At 32.2% G+C, this 27,953-nt stretch overlaps 2 protein-coding genes across 2 annotated transcripts; one reads left to right on the plus strand and one right to left on the minus strand.

Annotated features, from left to right (window-relative positions):
• The first annotated feature begins 2,301 nt into the window (after positions 1-2,301).
• LOC145332207 (glutamate--cysteine ligase regulatory subunit-like) lies at positions 2,302-6,198 on the plus strand. The gene is made up of 8 exons (XM_080177165.1): positions 2,302-2,436; positions 3,099-3,254; positions 3,721-3,872; positions 4,049-4,125; positions 4,434-4,547; positions 5,072-5,170; positions 5,414-5,499; positions 5,972-6,198. Exons 1-8 carry the CDS (start codon positions 2,306-2,308, stop codon positions 6,051-6,053), a joined length of 897 nt encoding a protein of 298 aa, XP_080033291.1. The 5' UTR covers positions 2,302-2,305; the 3' UTR covers positions 6,054-6,198.
• Positions 6,199-9,626: 3,428 nt separating this feature from the next.
• Positions 9,627-27,872, minus strand: LOC145332792 (beta-galactosidase-1-like protein 2). The gene is made up of 26 exons (XM_080177850.1): positions 27,830-27,872; positions 27,056-27,140; positions 26,192-26,271; positions 24,423-24,465; positions 23,643-23,698; positions 22,990-23,061; positions 22,449-22,493; positions 21,312-21,392; positions 20,657-20,757; positions 19,899-19,972; positions 18,661-18,700; positions 18,184-18,308; positions 17,623-17,726; positions 16,764-16,913; positions 16,136-16,184; positions 15,616-15,715; positions 15,296-15,372; positions 14,889-14,941; positions 14,479-14,545; positions 13,902-14,010; positions 12,453-12,548; positions 12,124-12,195; positions 11,636-11,690; positions 10,597-10,762; positions 10,093-10,193; positions 9,627-9,786 (listed from the first exon to the last, which is right to left on the minus strand). Exons 1-26 carry the CDS (start codon positions 27,844-27,846, stop codon positions 9,702-9,704), a joined length of 2,103 nt encoding a protein of 700 aa, XP_080033976.1. The 5' UTR covers positions 27,847-27,872; the 3' UTR covers positions 9,627-9,701.
• Between the last annotated feature and the right edge of the window lie 81 nt (positions 27,873-27,953).

The raw sequence follows: 27,953 nt of genomic DNA on the forward strand, positions 1-27,953 counted from the left end.
ATCGTATTAGTATTCGTTTACACATCTTAAAGAAAAGGTGAAAAATAGATAACTGAAAATATGATTTTATATCAAAGTAATAGGATGTCTATGTGTGTGCAAGTGTTTCTTAAGATCTCTGAACTTCCCATTCTAGTGATTCTATTATTTTTATAGAATGAATAATATTATCATTACATAAATATAATCAAATCCTATAATAATGTAGGTTAGATTTACGCTAATTTGTAAAAGAAATTTGATAACTTTGCTGAGATTGATGTTTAAATTAATATTTGTTTTTTTTTAAGTTATAACACTGTACAAGAGTTATTGTTTGTTTGTCCTTCCTTTTGATTTTATAGCTTTGCTTTTATGGATGTTGTCCAGTGGCGTGCGAAGCACTTTGTCTAGGGGGGGGCATTTTGAAGATTTTGTAAAATTTTGCCCCCCCCTAAATCAAAGTGCCCCGGGGGGGCACTTTGCTTTAGGGGGGGGCATTTTGATTATATATACTAATTTTAAATAAGGGCGTTTTAAGGGGTGGGATTATTTGATTATGGGCCTTCTAGTCCTTATCCCTTCTTCCCCATCCCTTCCCCCATCCCTATTTCCCATTTATATCCCCCATCTCTTCCCCCCACCATCTCTTCTCCCCCATCCCTTCTCCCCACCCTGCAATGACCGAAGGGAAGGGAGCTAGAAAGCATTTTCGAAAAAAAATACAGAAGATAATTTAACCTTCCCCCCCCCCCCCCACCACAATACATTTTTTATGGGTGGAAGGCAATGTTATAAAATCTCAGCAGGAAGGATGAAAAACCCCATTAAAAAAAATTTTGGGGGGATGGAGATAAAAACACTCATTTTGGAAATAATTTACCAAAAATTAACCTAATATGTAAAACTGATTTTAAATATTTCTTTATTGTATGACAACAAGGATGACAACATCTTTAAGTAGCAAAGCACAAAAAAAAACATCCGACCTCCATGAATTTTTAATAGTTAATTATACTCCATAATGATGAGAATGTTAACATTAAGTTTTAGCCTTCTATCTTTAATTGCAGTTGAAAAAATCACATTTCCCCTTTAGCATGACGTACTGACAGCCATAGTGGATTATAGAGAAGCTAAAAAGTTATATCAACATATCCTACCCTCTTTAAATGGCACTTTAAAACTCTGTTAATTTTTGATTAAGTGGTGTTTCCAAGGATTTATAAGGGCGGTGCATGAAGCGCACCTAAAAATATTTACTCCCCCTTTGAACTAAAATCAATTAAAGACAACAAGAGTGGCGTATTTCATCAAGTTAGGAATATAGAGTGTAGTTAGTTTTAAGGGTTTTTAATGAAAATTCAAAATTTACATAAAAAAAACATGTTTTTTGTAAGGGTATGTACACAAAAAAAATGATAAACTTATCCTGAAAATAATATGACATCATGTATATAGTTATACAGACAGACATACAGTGTTGAGAAAAAGGCTTAGATAAATATCAATGCTATTTCTTTTTTATATAAAATAACTTTTGATTAAATATTTGTTGTTTACATATGTTTTTATAGAAATATAAACAAAATATACAATATGATAAAAAGCAGAAACCATTTGGAAGGGCGCGAAGCGCAAATTTTTTTCTTCAAATATGCAGGGAGGGAGGGGTTTTGGGCTATTTATTACACTAGTCCCCAATATTTCATATAAAATTTTCTTATTCGTTGGCTCAACAACTTTGGGGACTTGTGTACATACCCTTACAAAAAAAACATGTTTTTTTATGGAATTTTGATTGGTTGGTTAATTAAGTCGAGTTTCCATACATTTCATCCACTAATTGTAATCTATATAAGGGGTAATTTTGTGTATCATCATTGGGGATGTACAAAATTTCTTTGGTAAAAAGTTTATATTATACAAAATAAAATACTTCCTATTACCTGGCTTGCTATGTTCAGTGAAAAAAGATTATAACCTAATTTCTACACTAAGTAGAAAATTTGGTAAGGTTAAATGAATAGTAACTGTCTGATTGGCGCGAAGCGCCAAAATTTTTTTTTTGGGGGTATTTCTTGATCTTTTTTTTGGAAACTGGGATAGTTTTGCTTTTTATAGGGTAGGGGGCAAAAAGGGGCATTTTTGTTGACCAGGGGGGGGCAAAATGGGGCATTTTTCAACATTTAGGGGGGGGCAGGGGGGGCGATGGCTAGGGGGGGGCAGGGGGGGGCGTTTTGGTCGCTAGGGGGGGGCGATTGCCCCAAACGCCCCCTTCGGTTCGCACGCCACTGATGTTGTCATACTTGTTTCAGAAAAGAATATGAATTCTGTATTATTAGTTGGTGAAAATCAAGTATCAGATGCTGCCCGACATTTTAAGCATCCAGCCGCTAACCTAGAGGCAGCTGCCTGCCAGGACTTACAACTAGTTATAGAGGATCTCATTGAAAGGTGAGGATATTCTAATATATAAAGTAGTAAGGTTTTTTGTCTGAAACTAAAGATCTGTTATCGCTCGATTGAATTGGATGTACTTAATTCACGAACGCTTTATAAATGTCTTTGGGTGGATTTAGGCTATTTTCTTTACCTATCCCAATCCCCCTTATAGGCTAGGGACGGAGCAACTGGTTAAAGTAAAAGAATAAAGGGGGCACGAGCTGTATGTAACTTTACCTACGAGAGGATTCAGTCCTGAATTTCAATTGGGTCTTTGAATATTAGCCAATAACGTCGGAAATAAAAACACAGCCAAATCGCTACAAAGGAGCTGAAAGCTATTTGCCAGCAGACAAAAAAGGTTCCCATCCCTTGGAACTGGTAGTTGTCTGGGTTATACATTTATTTTGGAGATATAAGATTCTATAAATCTTAATAATAAGTAGGAATTTTGTATCATGAATGACAAACCAACGGACCAAATTAGCTATATACTGGATTCTCTTTGGGACGGATTTTTTATCAAAAGTTCAGAAACTGAAAAAGAAACGTATTACGTAACAGACCGACAGTTATAGGGAATAATAGCATTACAAGAATTATTGTAGGTTGGCTTCAATGAAAAAAATAATTAGTAATTTTCTTAGAAAATTTATTAATAAATTTTTTTTTAGATTCAAAATAGAAAGTGATACACAAGAGCCAAGGCTATTAGTAAATAAAGATCTTCCTGGCAAAATTGAAGAGCTAATTCAAGATAAAGAATATAAAGAAAGCCATGTCATTCATCTAAGCCATAAATTGCCAAGACAAAAAGAGATATTTGAGAGGTAAAATGAGAAATAGATTAATAGTTGTTTATCACATCGTTTTTAGACAGCTTTCCACGGATATTAAAATGATATATAAGATCAAAACCAGTTTTGTTATCCACGAGGAGCCGAAGGCCGGCCCAGGCTAACAAAACTGGTATTAATTTTATGATTTGTATTTCAATAATCGTGGAAAATTGTCTGAAATACGATGCTATACATAATTTTTTAGTATAACTAAGAACCGGTTATAATCCACCGGATTTCGAAGCTACACTGGAAAATATCTTACTACTTCTGGATATTCATTTGCTAACCTCTCTCCCTCTCTATCTGTTTCTCTCTCTCTCTCTCTCTCTCTCTCTCTCTCTCTCTCTCCCTCTCTCTCCCTCTCTCTCTCTCTCCCTCTCTATCTGTTTCTCTCTCTCTCTTTCTTTATCTTTCACTCAGAAAGCTTCAATCTAATAAACCTGTTAATATTCAGAGATCAGTTGAGAATAACACTGAAAATATTTCCAGCAAACTTTGAACAGGACGACCTTGAAGAGTGTGTGAATGCCGCGCTACAGCATTTACACACAGACCATGTGGACGTTTTATATCTTGCTGTTCCAGCAAATGCAGTTGAAGATTTAGGTAGGATTCTTTTAAAAGTCAAACTTAAATATAAAATTACTCGATGCTAACTGCAGTAACACTGTAAATCTGTAATTTGAAAATGTTGCGACAAAATTGCAGAAAACAATTTTCTAGCAGACGATAAAGGTCCTCAATGCATCTATACATTTATTGGTGAATGAATAATTATTTAGGGCTGTGTAGCAAGAGAGATCTTAAAGAGGAAAATGTTGATGAAAAATATGAAAATCTCCTAAAGCTATGGAAAAAGGTATGACAATTTTAGAATTTAAAAATGATACACCTCAAGACTAGTGTGTATTTTCAATTTTTCATTTTTTTTATGTTGACTATTGATATGGACAGAAATAGAAAGGGGACAATTGGCTGTTTATTACACAAGTCTCCAAAATTTTGTTATTCGTTGATTTAACAACTTTATTAAAGTTTGATTGGTTGTTTCATTAAGTTCAGTGTCCGAACGTTTTATCTACTAATCTACATCATTTTAATGGACTTTGTCTAATCCCTGTAGATCCCTAGATATAGATGTCATTTTAACAGAGATGTTTTATCCAGGTAGAACAGCTTATTGACTCTGGCCTGGTGATGACCGCTGGCATAGCTGACCTTAATCCAGCAGCTTTTATCCATCTTTGTGAGAATGCATGTCATAAACCAAAATATTTTCAGGTATCTTGTTATAACATATTTTTTGGTAAATGGAGAAAGTTGCTCAAAAAAATTCTGACGTCATAAAAATAAAGGATGAGGAGAGGAAGAGTGGGAAAGAAAACCCTTAAAAAAGAAATGGATAATCCATCATTTTTCGGCGTCACATGCTCATTTTTTTAGCGACTTTCTCAATTTACTATTTTTAGATTTGGGGCTTCTTTAAAATTGTCTAATTTTCATCTGCCAATTTAATAAATTTCTTTTCTTCAAGCAAAATGTTGATGATATCGACTTTACATTCTCATAGAACAGAAAATAGCAAAATGTCAATTAGAAAGAAAATTTTCAGTTTAAGTAGATGCTATACCAGCAGCAAAAGGCATAATTTCACAATAAAAACTTGAAAGGGGGTGGGGGGGGGGCTGGGTAAGATGTTTTTACAATTCTTTGTTTAACCCAGGGGTAGATTTAGGGGACACAAGCTTTACCCCAGTACAAAAACTAAACTTTTTGAGGAAATTTAGATATTTTCTATTGTTCAGATAAATGTTGACCTGTGTAAGGATGAAAAAGTGCCAGATAAACTGTTAGAGTTTGCTAACAAGAATGATATTCATCTCAAAGCAGATTTCGATCCAAAGGTTTATTATTACTAAACAGTTAAAAAAATTTTTTTAAACACTCAAAAACTACATTCTACAATGCTACATTCACTGCATTGTAGTAAACTTGCGGCTACCTTTTGGGGGGATCCCCCCTATCTAATGAGACTAAGGTTAAAATGTATATGAAATGTTTCTTAAATCTATAAGTTATAACAAGGCTCCTATTTTTACTTCTTTTAGAAATAAACATTACTGAATATTAAACTATTTTTTTTGTAGGAGTTGTTATCAGATAAAAGTTTGAATGAAATGTTCCCAATCACCAACAAAGAATCTTGCAAGGTTTCACTTGGATGGGTCCTAAGGTAGGTTTAGTATATTTGATTTTAAAAATGGTAATATTTCTTTGATAGCTTCTAGACCGATTAATATTCGCTGGATTAGAACCGGTTCTCAGCCATTTTATTTTCCACGAATATTTCAATAAAATTGATACCCGTTTTGTTAGACCTGGATTTCGGCCCCTCGGGGCGAACATAACTTTTTTAAATTTATAATTTTTCATTTTGATCCGCGGAAAGCTGTCTATAATACGATGCGATAAATAACTTTTCTCTCTCATTCTGAACTACTCTGGAATCTTGAGTGAAAAGACAGTCGACGATGAATTGATGTACACTCTCAATTATGATAAAAAATCAAACCTTTTGAAGACTAAAATCACCCGTGAAAACTTATTCTAAAAATGTTAATTATCAATTTCCAATCCTAAACTCATATCGAACTGACAGATTTATAGACGGACATAGTTCATATTTTAACGTTATAATTATTCAGGATTCTAAGCCATGTGAAAGAAAGAGAGATTCTGACGGAAAACAGATATCTTGCCAAACTTATTTTAAATCAGAAAAATTAAGCAACCTATTACTCAAGAGACGTTCAATTGGCAACCCAATTGGCAACCGATTGGCAAATTTTAACCTCTCTTACATGTGAAATTAAAATTCATTTATTATTTTTTTGGTTATTTACACACACCCCCCAACATCAAAGATAAATTACCCCCAAATCCAGAATTTCACCCCCCCCCCTCACCCAGCTCCCCATCTTTTTTTTTTCAATATTGTGTAAAATTACATCAAGTTGATCAATACTTTTTTACAAGGATTGTTTGGCCTCTAACCGACATAGAACTAATGTACCAAAAAATCTTTAAGTGAGTTGGTATCTTACTGAAAGACATACATGCACTCTATAAATGAAGATTATTCCTATGATATAAAGAATAAGGATATGATATAAAGTAGTAAGGATTTTTTGCTTGAAGATTGAGATTTCGAGGATTACTAATCCGATTGAGTTCTGTAATAAAGGGAAGGGAATAGGTACCATATTTGTTTAACGATATTTTACTTTAAGATTTTTGTCTTTAAGTGGTTTTAGGCTATTTTTAATCTTTTATTAAAGAGCCCCTGATTGTTTGGGATGCAATAGTTATTAGTTATCTATAATACAAAGTAGAACGATGTCTGTCTGTTTGTGTGTTTGTCTGTTTGTTTGTAGCTTAGGATCTCGCTAACCGCTGAACCGATCGGGTTCTCTTTTACAGGGTAGCTTCTCATAGTTCCCGGGAAGGTTTATAACCATTTTCTTGGGGGGTGGAACACCCCTAACCCCCCAAAAATGAAAAATACCCCCCCAAAAAAAATGAAAAAAAAATTTTCTTTTTAAAACTAAAATTAAAATAGTGGGGACGACTACCCCCTCCCCCCAACCCCCCCCCCCCCCCCCAATAAAAAACCAACTTTTTTTTCTTTTTTATTTTAAATCTGAAATACGAAAAATTGGTTTGATCAAACCTCTTGGGGCAAAGCCCCTAGAGGTTAGGGGCGAAGCCGCTAGTCTATAATACAAAGTAGAACGATGTCTGTCTAAATGTCTGTTTGTACCGAAGGATCTCGCTAACCGGTGAACTGATCGGATAATTCTTAACAGGGTATCTTCTCATAGGTCCCGGGAAGGTTTATAACTATTTTGGGGGAGGGTACCACTACCCTCCCAGTCGAAATCACAAAAAACCGAAATTTTAAAAAATATTTTTTGAGACTTCAATGCAACATAGAAATAATCTGACAAAATCTGTTAACATGTATAATATCGTTTGAAATAAAAAAAAATATTTAAAGTGCCACTAGATGCCTCTAGGGGCGTAGCTGCTGGTATTACATAAGGTAGATATAACACGCAGTGCATGTTTACATAATTATAAATTTTATAAAAATATTAATTATAGGAGATTCAAACTCAGGGTATTTAAAAAATACTTATATTTTTCTTGATATTTTTCTTTAAGTAGAAAGTCATTTTTATTTTAAATTTATTTAAATAAAAGTAAAATTAGAGAAATATATAAAATAAGTTTATATTTCTATCTTAGTTTTTAACGCCTAGTGATTAAAAATGAACCTAAAATTTTAGGTTTTCAGAGTTGTGTTTACTTTAAAAAGACACATTATTAAAAACTAATGACCTTTATTATTGCTTTATAAAAAGAACAGTAATATTATTGATTCGAGGATAAAATTTGAAGAAATAATTCTCTTAAAATTATTGATTTATAATTTATATCTTTAAACCTCGAAATAGCTCCATTGAATAGACAAAATACAAGATTTGTTATCATTTTAAATAATCTATTTCCTTAAACCTAACTAGCGGCGTTGCTCTTTTAATTTTAGTTTTAAAACGAAAAAGTAAAAAAAGGTTTTTCGGTGGGAGACCTATGAGAAGCCTGATTGTAAAGGAGAACCATGTGGGGCAAGCGGTTAGCAAGATCCTTCGGTACACACAGACAGACAGAAACACAGAGAGATAGCCTGCTACTTTTATATAGGGATTACATAGAATAAGGAGGAATAGAAATGAAAACCTCAAATATTTTAGGGAATATTGAAGAAAAGTTGCGCTTGCGCAATAAAAACATAATATGAAACTTAAATAGTACACATGTCAAGTTGGGACAAAACTGAAATAATCTTTTTAATGAAAATATATTGAAAAATATTAGATTTTTCCTCTAACTTCATGTCTCTACTGCATAGAAATTAAATTTATGTTTATCTAATATTGTTTACATTTCACCACTGTCAATGTACTTTATGACGCAACTTGCGTAATCACTCGCTTACAAAATGTAAACGTAACTTGCGTATAACTCAACAATTAATAAAATGATTTATGATAATAATTGAAATTAAAATACTTAAAAATATATAATTGGATATAAACATCTTTTACTCTCAGACCTTGAAAGAATTAAAAATCAGCTGTTAAGGATTTTTTGTAAACAAATTCACGCGCAACCCTAATACAAATGCCGTGATCATTATTTCTTAACCAAATATTTTTAAAGTCATTTTTTATTAAATTCATGTTGAAATGAATTTTTGTTTAAAGTTTTGCTCATACTATAAGGTTTTAATCCATTGTGAATAGGACAAATATGGCTGGACGATTGGCTGTATGGCTTTTAGTATACTATTAAAAAAGGCATTTATTTTTCATATCATTTCTCGATAATATCTGAAATCATGTGATTTTACTACAAGCCTTGTAGCCATTTAGGGCTTTCAAAAGTTCCAATTTTATTTCAGGCTAGTCAGGCAGAAACTTCTACCTGGACTCTATTCTATACTTTATCTTCTTTGAGGGATTAATTATTTCAATATTACTTTTATTATAATTGTAATTTTAAGTCAAACATAATCATACATAAATATAGATTTCTTTTTAAAGATATTATAATCAGTTTCCCAAGTCACTGACATCCAATCTATTGCAGACAACCCTTCGATTGCAGGATCTTTGTCCTAAATAACTATGCATGGTAATATGCTGCGCCAATTCAGGGCCAAGGCACTCCCACACACCCTTTGATCTCATTTGTAATCCGTCAAAGTTTAAATCTAATTATCTCATATTGATGAATTATTATAAAATAATGTTGTTTTAAACATTTTTATTATTGCTTTGCCTAGATTCCAAATTTTTTTCTATTTTATGTATATTGTACATCTCTTTTCTTTATATCAAAAGTTTATTTTGTTATTTAATGATGAATTGTATTTTTAAAATCATTCATTCTATTTGATATTTTTTTTGGCTGGTGTTTCTTATTTACTTCTAAATACAAAATTTTGATTTTAGATTAATGTTCTTTATTAAAAAAATAGTATAAAAAAGTTTTAGTGACAAAAGATTTTTATTTTAAATTCTTATTGCTTTACTTTAATTTAAATTTTTTTTTACTGTTTTATGTAAATTGTATATTTTTTTCTGTAAATCAAAAGGGTATCTCTTTATGATTTAAATTTTATATATATTTGTAAATCATTATTAAAAATAAAACATAATTATTTTATATTTCTATTTGCTGAGCTACTTATGGACATAGGTATCCTCATTTTCTTTTAAATAGAAAATTTCCATAATCAATTATTGTTCTTTATTTTAAAAAAGTCTAAAAAAAAGTTTTTAGCAACAAAAGTCATAAAATAAGTTTAATTTAAATTCCATTAATTTGAATGTTCAGAGGATTTTCTTTGTTGACTGCCTCCTGTGGTTCTCCATAATTTGGGATGTTGGTAAACCTGATAAAAAACAAGCTTACAGCTAAAATCAAGGATGACAACATCCATAAAAGCGAAGCGTAGCAAACCAGAAAGTCAGGTATAGGAAGATTAACAAATATATAGAGCAACTGTAGAAATAGTAGGAATAATTAGGGATAAGGTATTGGACGATATACATCCCCAATTATGATAAACAAAATTACCGCTTCTACAGATTATAATTAATCGTAGAAAAGACACAGGTAGTTTGTACCAACCAATGATGATTTTTAAAAGTCTCAACACTCCAATGTTCCACCCTTCCCTGGAAAGTAGGATAGTTACCTGAGGGTGTTGCTTCCATGATAGTTTTCAATAACCAGGATGTTATTGTCTCCATGTTTGAGTAGAGCTCCAGGCAGGTACAGGGTCCGCTGAGGTCCGGCCTAAGAAATTGACAAAAAAAAATTATACAAACAGAATAAAGGACGTGCAAGCTTATTATTTGTGGAGTGACTGAGGGTGGTCATATAATGTCTTTCCAAAAATTATAAGGGTGCGCCCCCCCCCCCCTCATGATGTTCTTGTACAAGATGTGCAAATACTTTACTTGATAGTTCTCGGATAATGCTAGTCGGAATGTGACGCACTTTACAGGAAATCTTTTACAAATGTCTTGGGATATTTTAGACTATTTTTTTGACATTCAACCCTCACTACTTGAGGGTAAATGCGGATAAAAAAAGAATCATAAAAAAATACTTTGAAGTCTTAGATGCATAGTTGTAGAGGATAGATAAATATATAGAAAACATTGATAAAAAGAAGCATAGCTCGCTAAATGTGTACCTTATGATATCTGCCAATGTTGAAATTATTAACAAAAACAGCTCCATGGCTCCACTCTTCACAGTAGAAGCATCCAAAATCCACAAAAGTGTCGGCAATTTCAAAATCTTTGGGGATTGTCAGAGTACCGTTCATAATCTTCCAGCCAAGTGACATTTCTTCTTTTCTAAACACAAATTTACAGAACATTGGATATAAAATAAGTATATTGTGACAGGGGATTTTGCGTTGTAACTTGAGGTTGCTAATATAGTACTCAGATATTGGTCAATATGGTTCTCATTTGTCAGTGGAAAAAAACATTATATTAGTCAGCTGCAAGAAACATTTTTCAGGGTTATGCAAGAATCTCCTAATATAATCAACTAGAGTTAGCTCAATATAACTATATCGCTATTGGCTAGTTTTCTATAAGTACATATCTATTTATCTATTTCTCAATAAATCAATTTTCCTCCCCTGCCATTACTATCTAAAAGAAAGAAGTAAATATTTATTAATTTAAATGATATTAAAAATATTTTTTCAATTATATTTTTTTCACATTACCATCACTAAAGGGTTAATATGATTAAAATTTTAGTTTTAATATTTCAACACAAAGGAAGTGTCGCCACAATCGAATTCTTTTAAAATACAGTTTTCTTAGATTTACTCTATTATGAACGTATATTTTTTATTTATGAAATAAGGATTAATTACTTCAATGTAATTCAAATATCAACATGAAGTGAAAAACTGAATTCATTCCATAAACAAATAGTATAAAGGTCTTATCGCTTTGGTCAATGAGAGTTTAATGAGGATTATTGGAGCACTATGAGTTTTAAACACTTTACCATTGGAAGACTCGAGCTCATTTATAGACGTTTATTTCCTATATAGATCTGTCATGGATCTTGATGCAATAAAGCAGGCTGTTTTGTAAATGTTAAAAATTGGAAGATTTCATTAAATAAAAGTAATCGCAAATATACTTAGTAAATAAAATGATTTATTTTATTCAAAAACAATGATTTTATAATTGAAATTGACTTACTCATAAATTTGACGGGGACTTATCCTCTTGGTAAAATCATCCTCACTGTAGAGATCTAGATAAAATTTGTTTTAAATGTTTAAAAACAAAACAATCTTTGTATATAATTAATAAACTTAACATAATATTTTCCAAATGACAGAACAAGACTGTAAATAAAACATATGAAAATGAACTACAAAATTTTTTTAAAAAGTGAATTTCAAAATTAAATAAAATCTTGCATGATAGAATGCTTCATTTTAGAATAACTGCACTTATTATGATGCAAAATAATACTAAAATGGGAAATAGGTTTAAATAGTAGTCGAGAAAAAGGGTGCAAATGTAAAATAAAGGATTGAAACGGGATAATGGAAGAATCAGTATAAAATATAAAAACACCCAAAACACCTAAAGAATTTTGAGACAAATACAATAACATTACTAAAGTAGTAGTTAAGCAATCCAAGCTTTAAGGAATATGTGACTGAAAAGAAACTTTTTACCTGGCTCAAGAACATAGTGATCCCATCCATCCAGAACCTGCCTGTTTAACAGAATATCTCCTTCCCAGATTCCTGTAATGATAAAAATTGTACATATAATACTTTATTTTAAGTTAAGCTATCAATATGATGTATTTTTTTGTGTCTATTCTCCTCTCCAATCTCGCTAACCACAGAACCATAGAAGTTCTTCCTTACATGGTAGTTTCAATTAGGTGCAGGTCAGGCTTTTTCCCTATTTATTTTGGGAGAAGGCTTTCCTATTTCTACCCACCAACTTCAAGAAATAACTGTATTTTTTACAGATAAATAAAACATAAATTAAATACCTTTCTTCTGGTTGAATGTATGTGGAACTCCAAAGTTGGCACGACCCATATTTTCTACCAGGATGTCCAGAGTACACCTTTCACTACATTCAATACCTGAAATAATTTTATATTTTATCTCTATTTTCTTATAAAATATCTCAATATCCCTCTGTTTGTTTGTCTTTTTGTATTTACTGCTATTCCCTTGAATACTGAATCTAAAACTTATATTTCCATCCACTGTTAATGGATAGTTTGGGTAGTTTTCATTTTCTAGCTCTATTTCTTATTATGTTGTTTTCCTTGTTCAATTAAGAAATTATAATGATTATTTCCCTTATCAACAGTTTCTTGACAAACTAGCTTTCGTCCTACTTTTTAAAAGCGAAGCTTTTCTATAATTAGGGTCGGTCCGTCCGTTACAGTTAGCACTTTTTGTTAATTTAAACAGGTTAGAATTGTCCTATCGATTTCAAACTTTGCATGCTGATACCTATAACAGTTAGGTACAACTTAGAAAACGCAGCAACTCTATAACCATTACCAGAAAGTCCGTACGTCTATTTAAAACAAGCAGATTTTTTTTTTACTTTTTTTACAACAAATTTTTTAATGTTATAATTATACTATTCATCAAATTTTTTGAATACTGAGTCCTATTACAACAAGGTATAGTGTTATAAGCGAAGTATCTCTATAATCAAGTCTTAAAAACTGCAGTATGTCCTTAAATAGTAACTTGTATTTAATCAGATTTACAACAAATTTACTTACAATTTTGTATATACATATGCATTAATATTCAGTTCTGACATTCTACAAGTGTGAAGGTTTGTTTGTCCTTTCATTTCAGATCTTCTCTTTTATGGATGTTGTCATCATTGTTTTTCTAGTTTTATCATGGCAGGAGGGAAAGAACATATGTCTGTTAATTAACTGGTACCAAAAGTTTAATCTTATTGTTTGGCCCAGAAACTTTGAATACCTTTACTTAATTTTGATTGGTTAAAACTAGTATTGTCCAAACGTTTCAACCATTAATTTAAATCTACAAAAGAGCTATTTTTGTTTACTATCGTTAGGGATGTATATTAATTTATCGTTCATCAATTGTCTTATCCCTTTAGATTCCATAGTTTTTTAAGTCCAATTTGCCACCTTAAAAACTGCCAATGTTCAAACTTTTTCACCAATAATCTTAATCTATCTACATAAAAGTGAATTTGATAATCATTATTAATTAACAGCCAATTGTCTTATTTCTTAAAATTCATATGAACTTTCTTAAATATTAGCAAATTCCGTGCCTCAGCAACAGGCTGTAAGCCTCAGAAAACCTTCTACAATTTTGAAAATCAGCTTGAAGTCTGAACCTGACTCAAATATGACAATCCCTCTTTTCAAAGCATTAAAATGGAGTTAAATTTAAGGCATAGTCGCGGCTGCCGAGCCCTGGCGAAAACCTACCTTCTGGTATAACAAGTTGACTGTCTCTAATCGCCCAGCTTCCAAAAGTAGTCAGCAGATGAATAGAGGAGGTGATTGGCTCAGAAATCATTACGTTGTTCACAAACACCTTTAATACAGTAGGCAATTTTGATTCATGTAACAATTTGGCATTATAATATGCTTGTAGAAACTCTAAAGTTACATTTCAAAAAGTTTTTTTTTTCTCTGGTAATAAAAGCAATTCATATATGTACATACATAGATAGAGATTTTCTGCACAATTTTACAATTTATTTATCATAAACTTTGTTTTCCCTATAGCTCAAGTTTTATATGTTCTTTTTAATTGGTGAAAACCTTTAAAGAATTAGGTTTTCCTTAGACTTACAAAGAAATAAAGGAGTATGTAACTGCCAGGACACAGAAAAATCTAAGAAAAATTCGATTGGTCCGGTGGCGTGCAGATGGAGAGTGTTTTCATCACCCTTGGAAAGTCCTTATTTCTTACAGTTTAAAAGGTTAAGCCCATAACTTTTCTTAGCCCATGCTCCTTTAAAAAACACAAATGCTTCACTGAAAATTCATGTAATATTACCTGTCCCAAGTCTCTGATGTGTCCTCTAACAACTAGTTTGTCTCCGGGCTTCAGAGAAACCTCCTTTCTGAAATTTAAGATTTAGTGGTTTTGTATAAAGGGTGTACTATTTACAATCTTTAGGTAACGCCAGTCAATCGCACTGTTTTACACAGGGACCTCCCCCCATGTTAATTTTACCCCTCGATTATTTTTTTTTTGGGCGGGGGGGGGCTTACAACTTTACCCCAAACCCCTCAAAAAAAATTCAATGTGAATTACCAACCCAACATCCATATTTTTTACCTCTCCTGAAATAAAAAGCTTGGACGTCCTTGGTTGTAAATACAGAATACTGACTTGTCATAATTATATAGTAGTTGATTTTAAAAAAATAACTAATTATACATATGGAGTTTAGACTAGTATACCTATAAACAACATAACCATAGGCTTGTCCAAGAACTTCCATTGATTGGGGTTTCTAACAATAATATCTAAATTAGTGGAGAATATGGGGGATACGGTGAAGATAACCCTCTACTATTAATTTTTGGTTTAAAAAGAAACAGTAATCTCCCTCCTTCCCTCTAAAAATAAATTAAACATCATCGCAATCGATATGATATTAATAGATTTTATGTACCTAAAGGGATACCCCGATCCACCCCCTTTAGCCCATCCCCTTCCTTCCTACTGGATAAACGAACTAACTAATGAATGAGGTCCATATTAGCTAGCTAAATTGATATATCCATGTATACCTAAATCCATTATCAATGCAAACTAATATTAAAATATTATTGATGACGGTATACGTCTAATTTAGGAATTTTTCCTGATAATTTTGTATAAAGTCAGCTGGGTATGAATCAAGAACATCTCCGAGATCTCCAACAACACTCATTTCAACATCTACAAACAGAAAGGTGTCTCTACAATTCCGCAGAATAAAACGTAAATATATAAATTATATATAAATAATATTTATTCATTATATAAATTAGAATCATTTATCTTAAGGGATAAGACAATGGACTATAAATACAGTGCAGTCCCAATAATGATGGACACATTGTTAGTTAGTACCACTAAACTACTTTTTTGACATGTTATATATGACAAGTGTTTTTATGTAAATATTGCTCAGACAATTACCTGGATAGGCTACAATACTGGCAGCTTCAGGTACTGCAGGACGGTCTATTTCATTGAACAGAGGATCATAGGCGGTAATCATTTCCAGAGTTGAATAATACTACATCCATATATTTATATCAAGATCTTACATTCTAAGGTCGTCTTTATATAACAAAATGTGATAATATTTCTCCCTTCTCTGTCAATTTTATTTTATATTTTAGCATTAGATTAATATTCTATTTTCTAGTATGGCTTTGAAAACCATTAATATCTGCTGGATTAGAACCGGTTCTCAGCCATACTAAAAATCATTAATAGCTACGTATTAGAGACAATTTTCCACGAATATTAGAATAAAAATCACAAAATTAATACCAGTATTGTTAGCCCGGGCCATTGGTCCCTTCGGGGATAAAAAAAACTGTTTTAAATCTAAAAATTTCCATTCTAATATCTGCAGAAAGTTGTCTATAATACGATGCAATAAATAAATATTAAAGTTTTCATTACATTTATATTTTTAGATATAAATTTCCTTTGGAGTATACTGTCCACTTTCTGATAGAGGGGCATCATAATCATAACTAAACAAAGCTTAACTATTTCACATCCTTATAATAAAGTAACAGGATGTCTGTTTGTCTGTACCGAAGGATCTGACTAACCGCAAAACCGATCGGGTTCTTCTTAACAGGGTAGCTTCTCATAGGTAATTTTTACGTAAATACTTAAACGCAACATAGAAATATTACGTATTATTAAAAAAAACATTTAAAGTGCCACTAGAGGCCTCTACGGGCGTAGCCGCTAGTATAGTATAAACTATTAAGGCTTTTTGTCTGAAGCTTAAGATATCTAAAATTGCTGTTCTGGATTTGTTTTGCTTTTCAGGGCAGCAGCCTCGCCCATTCTGGGTAATTGACGAGTTAGGTATTTCTTAAGCATACAAGTGATTAAAAACAGGAAGGAAGGGGACAATGGGCTGTTTATTACACTAGTACCCAAAGTTTTTGATAACGTTTTCTTAGTCTCTGGCTTTGGAGATTTTTAATCAACAGCATTGGGGATGTACATCAATTTATCGACCATTGTTTTATCCCTTTAGATCCCTGAATTGAAGGTATCAATACTTTCTCCTGTGAATAATAAAATTTAAAATGCACCTTGTAACATCTGGGACATAAACAGGTGGCACTTCCACACCAGAAACCATGAGGATGTTAGCTCCATTCATGTACCCGAAATTAGTACCACCGAAGAACATGTAGAAGTTGACACTGCCGTTGGCATCGAAGATGTTGCCAAGGATATCTCTAAAATCAAAATATTTTTAATATAAAAAATAGGATGTTTAAAGTCTATTTGTCCTTTAAAATCTTGCTTTTATAATAAGTTGATAAGATTCTTCATTTTATGAAAGTTGATAAATTCTATGAATAGATTTTTTAAATATTTAAAGTCAAAATTCTTCAGAAGAATGGCCCCAATAAAAATACCCCAATTTTTTTAACAATTACTAAAAGATCTATTATTTAATTCAAAATAGGATTAAAAAGTGTAAAATATAATTATTGGTAGCTAAGCTAATGTCAAAATTGCTTTGTCTGTCCATTTGTCCGTGACGCTATGAGGGAAATTTTTATTTTTCTCGGCTGCTACTTAAGATAGATTACCTATATATACTTATCAGCATCCAGTAAATGATTAATGCTTCAAAAGACATATTTTTAAACATGATTTATCACTTAAACTCTCTCTTTTTTTATGACAACTAAACATCTGCTCTATAACTCTCTTTATGATGTTTTTAATTCTAATGGACGATGTCACCATTGTTTTGTAATGATTCTTATTTTAAGGTTAGAATGTTTTTCAACCTATTTTTAAAAAAAATACAAGCTATTCTAAGACATGAAGATATATTTCGATTTTAGCAATCATTTTCAATTCATTTTGTCTCTTGAAGAAGTGAATCAAGCAATATTAGCTTGGTCGTTTTAGACAACAACTTAATTAATTTACCTAAAATCCTTGTCCGACAAAGTGTTATGAACATCCTCGAACCAGTGATCAAACCATCCTGGCCAGTACTCAGACACAAGAATGGGGGCATCTGGACGCAGTTCCTGAATAGTTTAAACAGTTTGTCTTTCAGAATATTGTATCTCTTTAATAAACATATTTTTTTGCACAAAGTACCCCTTTGATCACTGATATATCCACCACACCCTTATTTTGAAAATAATAGGGGGCTTGTTTTTCGTTCATTGGTTTTGTTCAGGTTAGGAAAGATTATATTAGGTAACGATTAGCACAGAGAGTTAGGTCAGGTATATCCCCCACCTATATTTTAATGAAAATGATGTTAGTCTTGCTGTTGCTGTTAGTGACGTCACATGTGTAGAGACAACTGACTGATACACTGAACCTCCCCCTTAATTTTTAAAATAAATTAAGGAAAAAAAGGGATAGTATTTCCCTATATCAATTTATAAGAAAAATATAAATTTTTTTCATAGGGGAGGAGAGTGTTCTATGCTCAACTATGCAGTTTGAGGGAAACCACAAATTGCATTGAATCACCTTAATTGTAGCCAGTTCTTTTTCCGAGTTCCACTTGAAGTTGATAGTCATGAGTTCATAATCCACATTGCCCCAGTCAGCAGCTATGGAGGGGGTATCAGATGTAAACAACAGACTCTCAATACCTGATTCAAATACACAGATGTCATTGAAAAAAAGAACAATAATGTTAAAGAAGCAAACCTTATTTAAAAGTAATAGGATATCTATCAATCTTTTTTTTTGTTTATGTGTTTGGCAGAGGGTTAAATCGCCCCTAGAAAAAATTAATTTTCAAAGCCCAAATCAAAAGTGGATGGACAGAACAATGGACGAATATAAAATCTATCCCAATTATGAGAAATTACGCTTTTGAAATCAAAGAGAGATAATGAGGCGTTATAGCTGTATAGGAATTTATGACATATATAGGTACAGACAGAAACAAATACTTAAAGAGTAGCTTCGCTAGAAATATTTTTTTAATAGTATATTTACCTCCATCTCTTAGAACTTTCTTCAGAAATTGAAGATGGGCCTAAAAATGAATAAAATTTTCAGATTTTTTTAAAAAAAGCATTAAAATGTATTTGTATGAAGTTTTACAAAGAAGATTACTACTATTTTCTTTGTTGTAGTATATTATTATGTTTTTAAAAAATATTTAAATTTTTTCTAGAATTGAAGTTTGTATTAAAATTTAAACAAGGGATGATAGCGTCCATGAGTAGTGAAGCTCTAAGATATAAACACTTTACTTAAATGTTAAGACAGCAAATGGATAATCAAAATAGGATAAATCTCAAGTAGAAATTGCAGACATCTATCTTTAATAAATCTTCCACAAAAATGGGTCAATACAATTTAAATTTTCTTGGTTTTTAAAGTCTTACTTACAGAGATCTAAAAGAATTTGCAAGATTTAGAACAACCTAATGTCTAAGCTAGCCTAAAAAAAATTATAGAATTTGATTTACAGCTGATTCTCAGTTGATGTGGCAATTATCTTAAGATTCAGCAGTCTATTGCAAAAGAGAAAAAAAATCTTCGGTAAGAAAATCTCCCCAACGGCTACGGTGAATTACAAATGATAGATGATGGACCAATGAGTGATAGAGAAGAGAAGATTATATAGCAAAATCTTTGCCATTCATCTTCAATAGCAGAGGGAAAAAAAACTCGAGTTTAAAAGCAGCTTCGGCACTAGAAAATATTGAGAAGAAAATCCGCATAAACATGCAATTTGTAAAGGAATATAGTATCTAAGTAAAAATATTTCAAATCTTAATATGTAAAATAAATATATGATTACACTATAACACACCAACACGCGGCTTGGTGCTTATACGAAATTAACAGGATGTCTGTTTGTCTGTGTGTTTGTACCAAAGGATCTCGCTAACCGCTGAACTGATCGGGTTCTCTTTAACAGGGTAGCTTCTCATAGGTCCCGGAAAAGTTTATAACTATTTTGGGGGAGGGTATCACCACCCTCCTATGAGAAATTTTTTGTCTATAGAGACTTGAACGCAACATAGCAAGGTATCGTAGAGACTTGAAAGCAACAAAGATGGGTATCGTATTATTAAAAAAAAACATTTACAGTTAGGGGCGTAGCCGCTAGTTCAAAATAAAGGTTTATGGGGGTTCTTTGTTCGATAGACACAGAGAAATGCCCTAGTATATTCAATTTCTGTCACGTGGCATGGCGCGTGCTCACACACTCATAACCTTACCTTGTCTCTAGGCCAATCTGTATACCCGTAGTTGCCATACTCGTTTTCTATTTGAGTCATTATGATTGGCCCACCTTAAACATACAAATATGGGCTCAGAAACGAATTGCAGAGAAGCTTTGATTTGTTCCTAGGCGTGTTTACAAGTAAGACACCACAAATTTATATTCACCATATAACAGTATTTCAATAATTACAGAGAAAATGGAGATGGCTAGGAAAAGAATTCTTCAAAATTTACTTGAATTGGAGAAAATCGCATCTCACAAAGATCATTGGAAAAAAGATATAAAAGGGGGGGTTAATGCAACTATCTCGTAATCAATGTATAAATAGCACATAGAATTCGAATTTCGGTCTGAAAATTTGCATGAGTAATCCTTGGTAGATCTATTTTCTCTAAATTGAAAAATAAGTTGAAAAAGAAACGGCTAACGGTTTAGCCGTTTACCCGTTTTTTGGCTAAATTACGTAGGCATCAACTATTTGAAACAGAGTTTTGCTTAAAATCATGTGAAATGATACAAAAAAAACATTTTTAAAGATTTCTAGTACCAGCAACTACCGGCTAGAACCGTTTGAAAACGATTTGGAGCGGAAAAGAGTATTATGAGGCGTTACTTTTCCAACTTTTTGTTCGCTTTAAAGAAAATAGACCTACCAAGGATTACTCATGCAAAATTTCAGATCGAAATTCGAGTGCCATTGATACATTGATTACGAGATGGTTGCATTAACCCCCCTCCCTCCTTCATTACCTTTTACTCCGTTTTCAGTATAGAACTGGAAATCTTTAACTTTCTGTAAGAGCTGCATCAAATATACTTCTGCCCTCTCTTCATAAGGACCGTAGGACATCCTGATAAATACTTTAGTAGGATATAGGGCGAGTTGTGGACAACTGAGTCTTACCTAACCCTTGCCGGAGCTCTCAATCAGATGGGAGCTATCCCTTCGGGAAAACTCTTGAACACCTTATTTTACGTAACCTAATTCTTTGTAAAAAACTAGTTAGTTAGCCCCTAGCCTCTAGGGTAGATCGTGGGAGATCAGGGAAATAAGACATTTACATAGCATCCTTGAAAAGAACAGACAATTATGGTCAATATTTAGTAAGATCTTTAGCTTTAGAATAGCAAACCTTGCCAAATTAAGAATAAGGTACAGCCAACAAGCGAAATAAATCTAAAATAATATTTAGGGGACAGATGATAAAGGTCGTCATTTTAGTATGTGTTGCCCCCAAACGACTACGTATAGATTTTTTGATTTTTTTTGAAATACTATTCGTTGTTTGAAAAAAGCTGACTAAATGGTTTTAAATCCAGAAAGTTTACTTTAATATTTTTTTCATTATGCTTTAATTTTTGATTATCTGTGGTATTAAATTTCATATAAAATGAATAATAATACCTGAAATACATTGGATCCTCTTTAAGAAGCCAGCTAGGTAGACCACCAAACTCCCATTCACCGCATATGTAAGGTCCAGGTCTATAATAATAAAGCTTGAATTTTTTTATTGTAGCGTGGATATCATAGCTGTAGTCTGTGTCTGTTTGTATGTCAAAGGAAGTGGGAAATAAGGATTATCAAGCAACTAAAACACTCAAAATTTACTGCTAAATTTTAACTTTTAAATAACCAGAGACCACTTTTTAATTTTTGCTTATTCTAGTTTAATGTTTGTTGAAAATATTTGCAGTGCATTTTGAGTATTTTATTCACTTAATAATTCTAGTTTTACTTTATTCATAAACTAGTGGCTTCGCCCCTAGCCTCTAGGGGCTTCGCCCCATGAGGAAATGGAAAGTCAACCCTCCAGAATAATTTTATAGTTATATTTTCAAAAATGTTATTCTTTGCCGAATTACTCTTTGGTAAAAATAAACCCAGGTTGTTCGCCGTATGCACGAAAATTTCAATTCGTAAAAATTTAACCCAGGTTGTTCACCATATATCTCGTACGGGGTGAGCATAAGCGAGTACCCTGTATGTCCCACCCTCCTAGAAAATAGCCTAAAACCACCAGAGGACCAGTAGGTATATTCCCAGAAGAGTAGAGCCCAATTTGTTCAGCAGTTACTGAGATTTTACAAAAAATGTAAAAAAAAAAAATTTTGGGAGGGTAGGTTTTTTTAGTTTTTTGGGGGGTTGGGGGTGTCCCACCCCCACAGGAAAATAGCTTAAAACCATCACAGGACCAGTAGGTATAATCCCTGAAGAGTAGAGCCCAATCGGTTCAGCGGTTACTGAGATCTTAAGCTTCAGATGGACAGACAGACGGACAGACGGACAGACGGACAGACGGTCAGACGGACAGACAGATAGCGGCTACAAGGGGGGGAGTTGATTTCGATAACCCAATTTTTTATTTTAGATTTAAAAAGAGTAGGTAACTGAAATAGTTATAAACATTCCCAAGACCATATAAGAAGCTACCCTGTAAATGAGAACCATATCGGTACAGCGGTAAGCGAAATACCCCGCTTTAGACTGACAGAAAAACATACATATCCTTTTACTTTATTATGAGGATTATTTTTATACCTAAAGATCACAAACATTTCTTCCTCGCGAGCCATCTCCAAAAATCTTTTAAAAAAACATCACATTGCTTATAAATATTAAAAAATAGATAAAACAACATACACGTACAAAAGATCTAGCATATCTAAAAGGAGTGTGGAAAAAAAGCTAGAAAAATTTGAATATTGAAGAAAAAAGTATAGCATTATCCAATGAAAATAGAAAAAAGAGCCAAAATAAGAGTTTTAATGTAACCCTCTGAACCAATGTACAGATAAACCATAGTTATACATTAGTTTCGTTCCTAAAATCCAGAGAAAAAAGTTTTTATAGAAAGCTTTCCGCGGATATTGAAATGAAATGAAAAAAAAAGTTTTGTTAGGCATAACGGGCCAAAGGCTTTGTCTAACAAAACGGCCTTAATTTTGTCATTCTTATTTTAAAATTCTTGAAAAATTGTCTTTATAACGATACCATACATGTTTTTTAGTATATGGCTTAAAAATGGTTCTAAACCAGTGGATATTAATTGGTTTTGAAGCCATACTGGAAAATAATTTACCTTGTAATATTTAGAAATCCTTCTTTAGAGAACTGTGTCATACCAGCTTCTCCAAAGTCAAACACATCTTGACTAAAATTGTAATAAAATAGGTTAGGTTAATGTAAATGATTGCCCCGCAAGGTTAGATCCCCCTGCATGGGCTAGAATTAGTATAAAAGCTACTGTGAAAATACGACGGAGCGACCATTAAGAGGCGTTGTTACGAAACCGACAATACCCTAAAAATATATCAATAATTATTATGTATATTATTATTTAATTGAATTCATAGAAAAGCATTTATGAAGATTCCTTTTTATAAATATAGAACTAAAAATAAATTTGTTATTATTTAATTCATTTCATACCTTTTTGTAAAATTTAATTATATAATGAATTAATAAATTGGAATTAACAAGGATGAAAACATCGATAAGCATAGGAAGGGAATAACAAATAAATGGATGGACAAACACACAAAGTGAATTATATAGTGAATGTTCAGTGGTCAAAAAAGGAAAGGAAGAAAAAGAACGATATTAGAATTGAAAATCACGAAACTTTATAAAAAATAAATAATTATAGGTATAATGTTGCAGTCAAAAATTACAATACGGACTGACGTACGTACGTACAAAGGTGAATTATAGAGTTACTTCACTATTAAAAACCTGGGTTCATGAAGATTCCAAGGCACGTAGACATCCAGAGTGTTTAAACCAGCAGCCTAAAATTATCATGAAATTTAAATTTTTGTTTTTCTGTATAATGGATGGACTAAATTTATATAATTATATGATTTATTTAATCTTACCATAATATAAAGGAATATGAATGGATATAGGCTATACGTGGATATTATAACAGGGGAAAATTTGTCGCCAATTTAGCTTGCTTATATAGACCTCATTTATCGGTCTGTTCGTTTATCCTGTAGAAGGGGAGGGGAAGGGATAGAATGAGTGGAAGGGTGGTATGATAATTTTAGCCAGCTGCGAGCATCCCTTTATCAGAGTATATAAAAATCTGGTGTAACATCCAAGTAATAATATATCCATTGGAATATATAATTCTTAGGAAACCTTAACTCATAGACAAAATTCTAAAATTTTATAGGATTTTACAAATACTAAAGAAATGTATTTATGAATATATATAGAGGAGAATGCCTTGGTCCAAAATAGGTGCATCTCTTTACCATGCACTGTTGGGACTCTTTGACAAAGGGTTGGTTATTTGCAATAGTTAAGCTATTAGTAGTGCATTGGGACCTAATATAAATGATAAGCCCTGAGTTGTTATCAAGATTAGGTTAGGGCTTCAAGACAAGGGTCATGCTTTCAAAGGGTTAGTTATCTGCAATAGTTGGGCTATTAGTGCTTTGTAACCTACTTTAAAGGTCTGGCCCAACGTTGTTATCAACCATTCCCAGAGGTATTAATCAGACAAACCTTGTATTGTTGTATCCTTGTTCTCCAATAGTTGGGATGAACCCTGAAACAAATGGATAGAATATATGTGGACATTATGACAGGAGAAAAATTTCCTCAATTTTGGTTGCTATCATGCATGGACATCATTTATTGATCAGTTCGATTATCCACTAAGAGGGGAGGGGATGGTGGATGGAGAGGGGGGTCGTTATTTTAGCCAGCTACACGTTTCACTTCATAAGATATGAAAATTTGGTGTAAGATTTGAGTTCTAAAAATTCATTGTAAAATATTATTTTTTCTTTAAGGAATTTTGTTTTTGAAAAAATTATGCTATTTTACTTATGATTTTGAAAAGCTTTCTACGATATTGCTTTATCCGTTAGTACGTCTGTAACGAATAGCATAGATTGTTATTCTAGTTGTGTTCAAATCGTTCCATCGATTTTAAACTTTGCATGATTATTCTTTTAACAAAACAGTAGAATTTTGAAAATATTGCAACTTTATGCATAATTATGGAAAATTTATTTCTTAGACATGAAGAAAATCTTATAAGCTAAACTTCTCTATAATCAAGTCTTAAAAATGAATTTATGTTCTATAAGTGTTATATTGTTTTTTTACAGTCTGGTCTGATGAGCTTCGCATTTATGGTTGTTGTCATCCTTGTTTACGTAAAATCTTATTTTACGAAGCCCATAAAGTGAAAAAACACATTTTATAAAGAAAACTTATTGCAAATAAAAAACATTTAAACGGAGAAATAATCTTAAAATAAACTTTTATGTAGTAATAAGAATGACAACAACCATAAGAAGCGAAGCTCATAATTACTAATCAAATTACTAAAATAAATGATAGACAGACGGACAAAGAAAAATTACCAGTAAGTATCAGTTGAATCTTAAGAGCCATTTTATCAATCTATAAAAATTACTAAAAAAAAAACAAATATCCCGTAAGAGGTTTGATATCCTTAAGAGTTCAATTGAAGATATACAGCAAAACCATTAAAAAAGTCGTCTAAATTATGTTTCAAAATACAGCATATATACTCTATGTCATTAGAAGGGAAAATCTTCAAAGGAAATTTACCCCACTATATTTTGCATTTCCTCCATTGCATTGTACATTAACGGACATATATACAAAGTGAGTTTTAGAGTAACTTTAACACCAAAAATATCTTATTTTTTTCTAATATAATCAATTTCATAATTCTCTCAGCCTTTAAAAAAGCTTCACATTTTCTTAATTTTTCTTTAGGGGATTATCAATGTCCCACTCTCCCAGGAAAAATAGTTTAAAACCACCAGAGGCAAATAACCTGATAAATTCCACTGATAGGTTAAGTGGTTACCAAGATCTTAACCGTATGACGGACAGACAGACAGTATCGTACTACTTTTTATTATAGCCAGCATAATTCAACCCTAGCCTCCGGGTGAGGACGGCGAAGGTCAGAAATAGCCTAAACCAGCCTGAAAGATATTTACAAAGCTTTACTAAAAATATATCCAATATAGATAAGTATTTTCTGAGATCATAAGCTACTGACAAATAACATTATTACTTTATATTATAGGATAAAGAGCGAAGCTTATCTACAAATGAACACAGTAATAGTGTCTGACTGATTATGACGTAACAAAAAAAAATTAGCCAATGAGAGGCCGTTATTGACTTATGGTAAAATTTTTAGTGGCCTCTCATTGGCTATTTATTTTGTTACGTTATAATCAGTCAGACACTATTACTGTGTTCATCTACAAATAAAATCTTACCTAAAGTAGTGAAGACTGCCAGACAGAATTTTGAATGGTTTTCCATTCAAGTAAAACTCATTGCTCTCGGCTACCAAACCCTGAATTTTGTTTAAGTTATGGTGTTTATAATTTTTTTAATTGTTGAAAATTGCCATGATAAACCTTAATGAAAGTAAGAAACTAGATGATTAATTCTAGTTTCATTGTCCCAAAAGCAAGGTATTGTCTATAATGATAAACTATCTGTATTAATACCTGAGTTATTCCATCTCCAATAGATTAATCATAGAGAGGAACTATCTGTATTAATACCTGAGTTATTCCATCTCCAATAGAATAATCATATAGAGGAACTATCTGTATTAATACCTGAGTTATTCTGTCTACAATAGAGTAATCATAGAGAGGAACTATCTGTATTAATACCTGAGTTATTCCATCTCAAATATATATCTCCATTAGAGTAATCATATTGAAGAACTATCTGTATTTATCCTGTTTAATAGAGTTATCAAATAGAGGGACTATCTGTATTAATACCTGAGTTATTCCATCTCCAATGAAGTAATCGTAGAGAGGAACTATCTGTATTAATACCTGAGTTATTCCATCTCCAATAGAGTAATCATAGAGAGGAACTATCTGTATTAATACCTTAGTTATTCCATCTCCAATATATATCTCCATTAGAGTAATCATATTGAAGAACTATCTGTATTTATCCTGTTTAATAGAGTTATCAAATAGAGGGACTATCTGTATTAATACCTGAGTTATTCCATCTCCAATGAAGTAATCGTAGAGAGGAACTATCTGTATTAATACCTGAGTTATTCCATCTCCAATAGAGTAATCATAGAGAGGAACTATCTGTATTAATACCTGAGTTATTCCATCTCCAATGAAGTAATCGTAGAGAGGAACTGAGCTAGCTAAAGAAACTAAACCAGCCAACAGAGGAAAGACCCTGTAAAACAATTAAGATTTTATTGGAGAAAAAGTTATTTTTTTTTCTCATTAAAATCAGGACTCGGCATCCACCTGTAACATGTAAGACTTGAAATCAGCTGGACGTCTAAACCTGACCCAAATATGGCAATCCCTCTTTTCAAACATTTTTTCAAAGCATCTTAACAGGTTTAAATTTAAGGCTTAGTCGCGGCTGACTTGCAGCTGCCGAGCCCTGGCAAATATACTATATAACAGCATGTGTTCATCTTTCTTTACGGCTAAGAGGAAACGTGATTTTCTCAGCTCCTATCTAAGATATAGAGCTGAAATTTTTGGTGAAAATCCCTAAGACCTCTGCGTATCCAGATTTAACATTGTTTTTTTAAATCAGTTTATCGGTAAGACTTCAAAATTATTTTCCCTTGATTGTACAGTTACTTTGATTTTTTAGATTACACTAATTTAAATCTTAGCTTTTCAAAGAGAAAGAACCGTGGTAAAAGCAAACCCCCACATTAAAATTTTTTTTTTTTTAAACTTAAAATGAAAGAAGAGGGTTTATCTCCCTCCCCCCTTCCTCAAGTGCCTCTAGAAGCATCTAGGACATAGCTGCTAGTAATAGATAATTTTATTTTATGAATTTTATAATTACACTATATTATTTAAAGACTTCATTTGCGTCATGAGGATAATAAAAATACTAACACAGTTAGGCCCCTCATGTTGATGCTTTTAACAGGAAAGCCAGACTAAAGAAGAAACAAAAGATAATGAAACATACTTAGTTGTACAATTTAACATGGTGATATGTTTTTACAGTCATTAAATA

The sequence above is a fragment of the Acartia tonsa genome, chromosome 11 (genome assembly GCF_053477335.1).
Source record: "Acartia tonsa isolate MP-2025a chromosome 11, ASM5347733v1, whole genome shotgun sequence".
NCBI classification, from domain to species: Eukaryota; Metazoa; Arthropoda; class Copepoda; order Calanoida; family Acartiidae; genus Acartia; species Acartia tonsa.

Coding starts and splice junctions, on each gene's coding strand:
- LOC145332207 (XM_080177165.1), top strand. CDS start 2,306: ATGAATTCTGTATTATTAGTTGGTGAAAATCAAGTATCAGATGCTGCC. Junction 2,437..3,098: donor ATAGAGGATCTCATTGAAAG/GTGAGGATATTC, acceptor ATTTTTTTTTAG/ATTCAAAATAGAAAGTGATA. Junction 5,171..5,413: donor AAGCAGATTTCGATCCAAAG/GTTTATTATTAC, acceptor TTTTTTTTGTAG/GAGTTGTTATCAGATAAAAG.
- LOC145332792 (XM_080177850.1), bottom strand. Junction 21,393..22,448: donor GAAATGTTTGTGATCTTTAG/GTATAAAAATAA, acceptor TTATTATTATAG/ACCTGGACCTTACATATGCG. Junction 14,011..14,478: donor ACATCAGAGACTTGGGACAG/GTAATATTACAT, acceptor ACTGTATTAAAG/GTGTTTGTGAACAACGTAAT.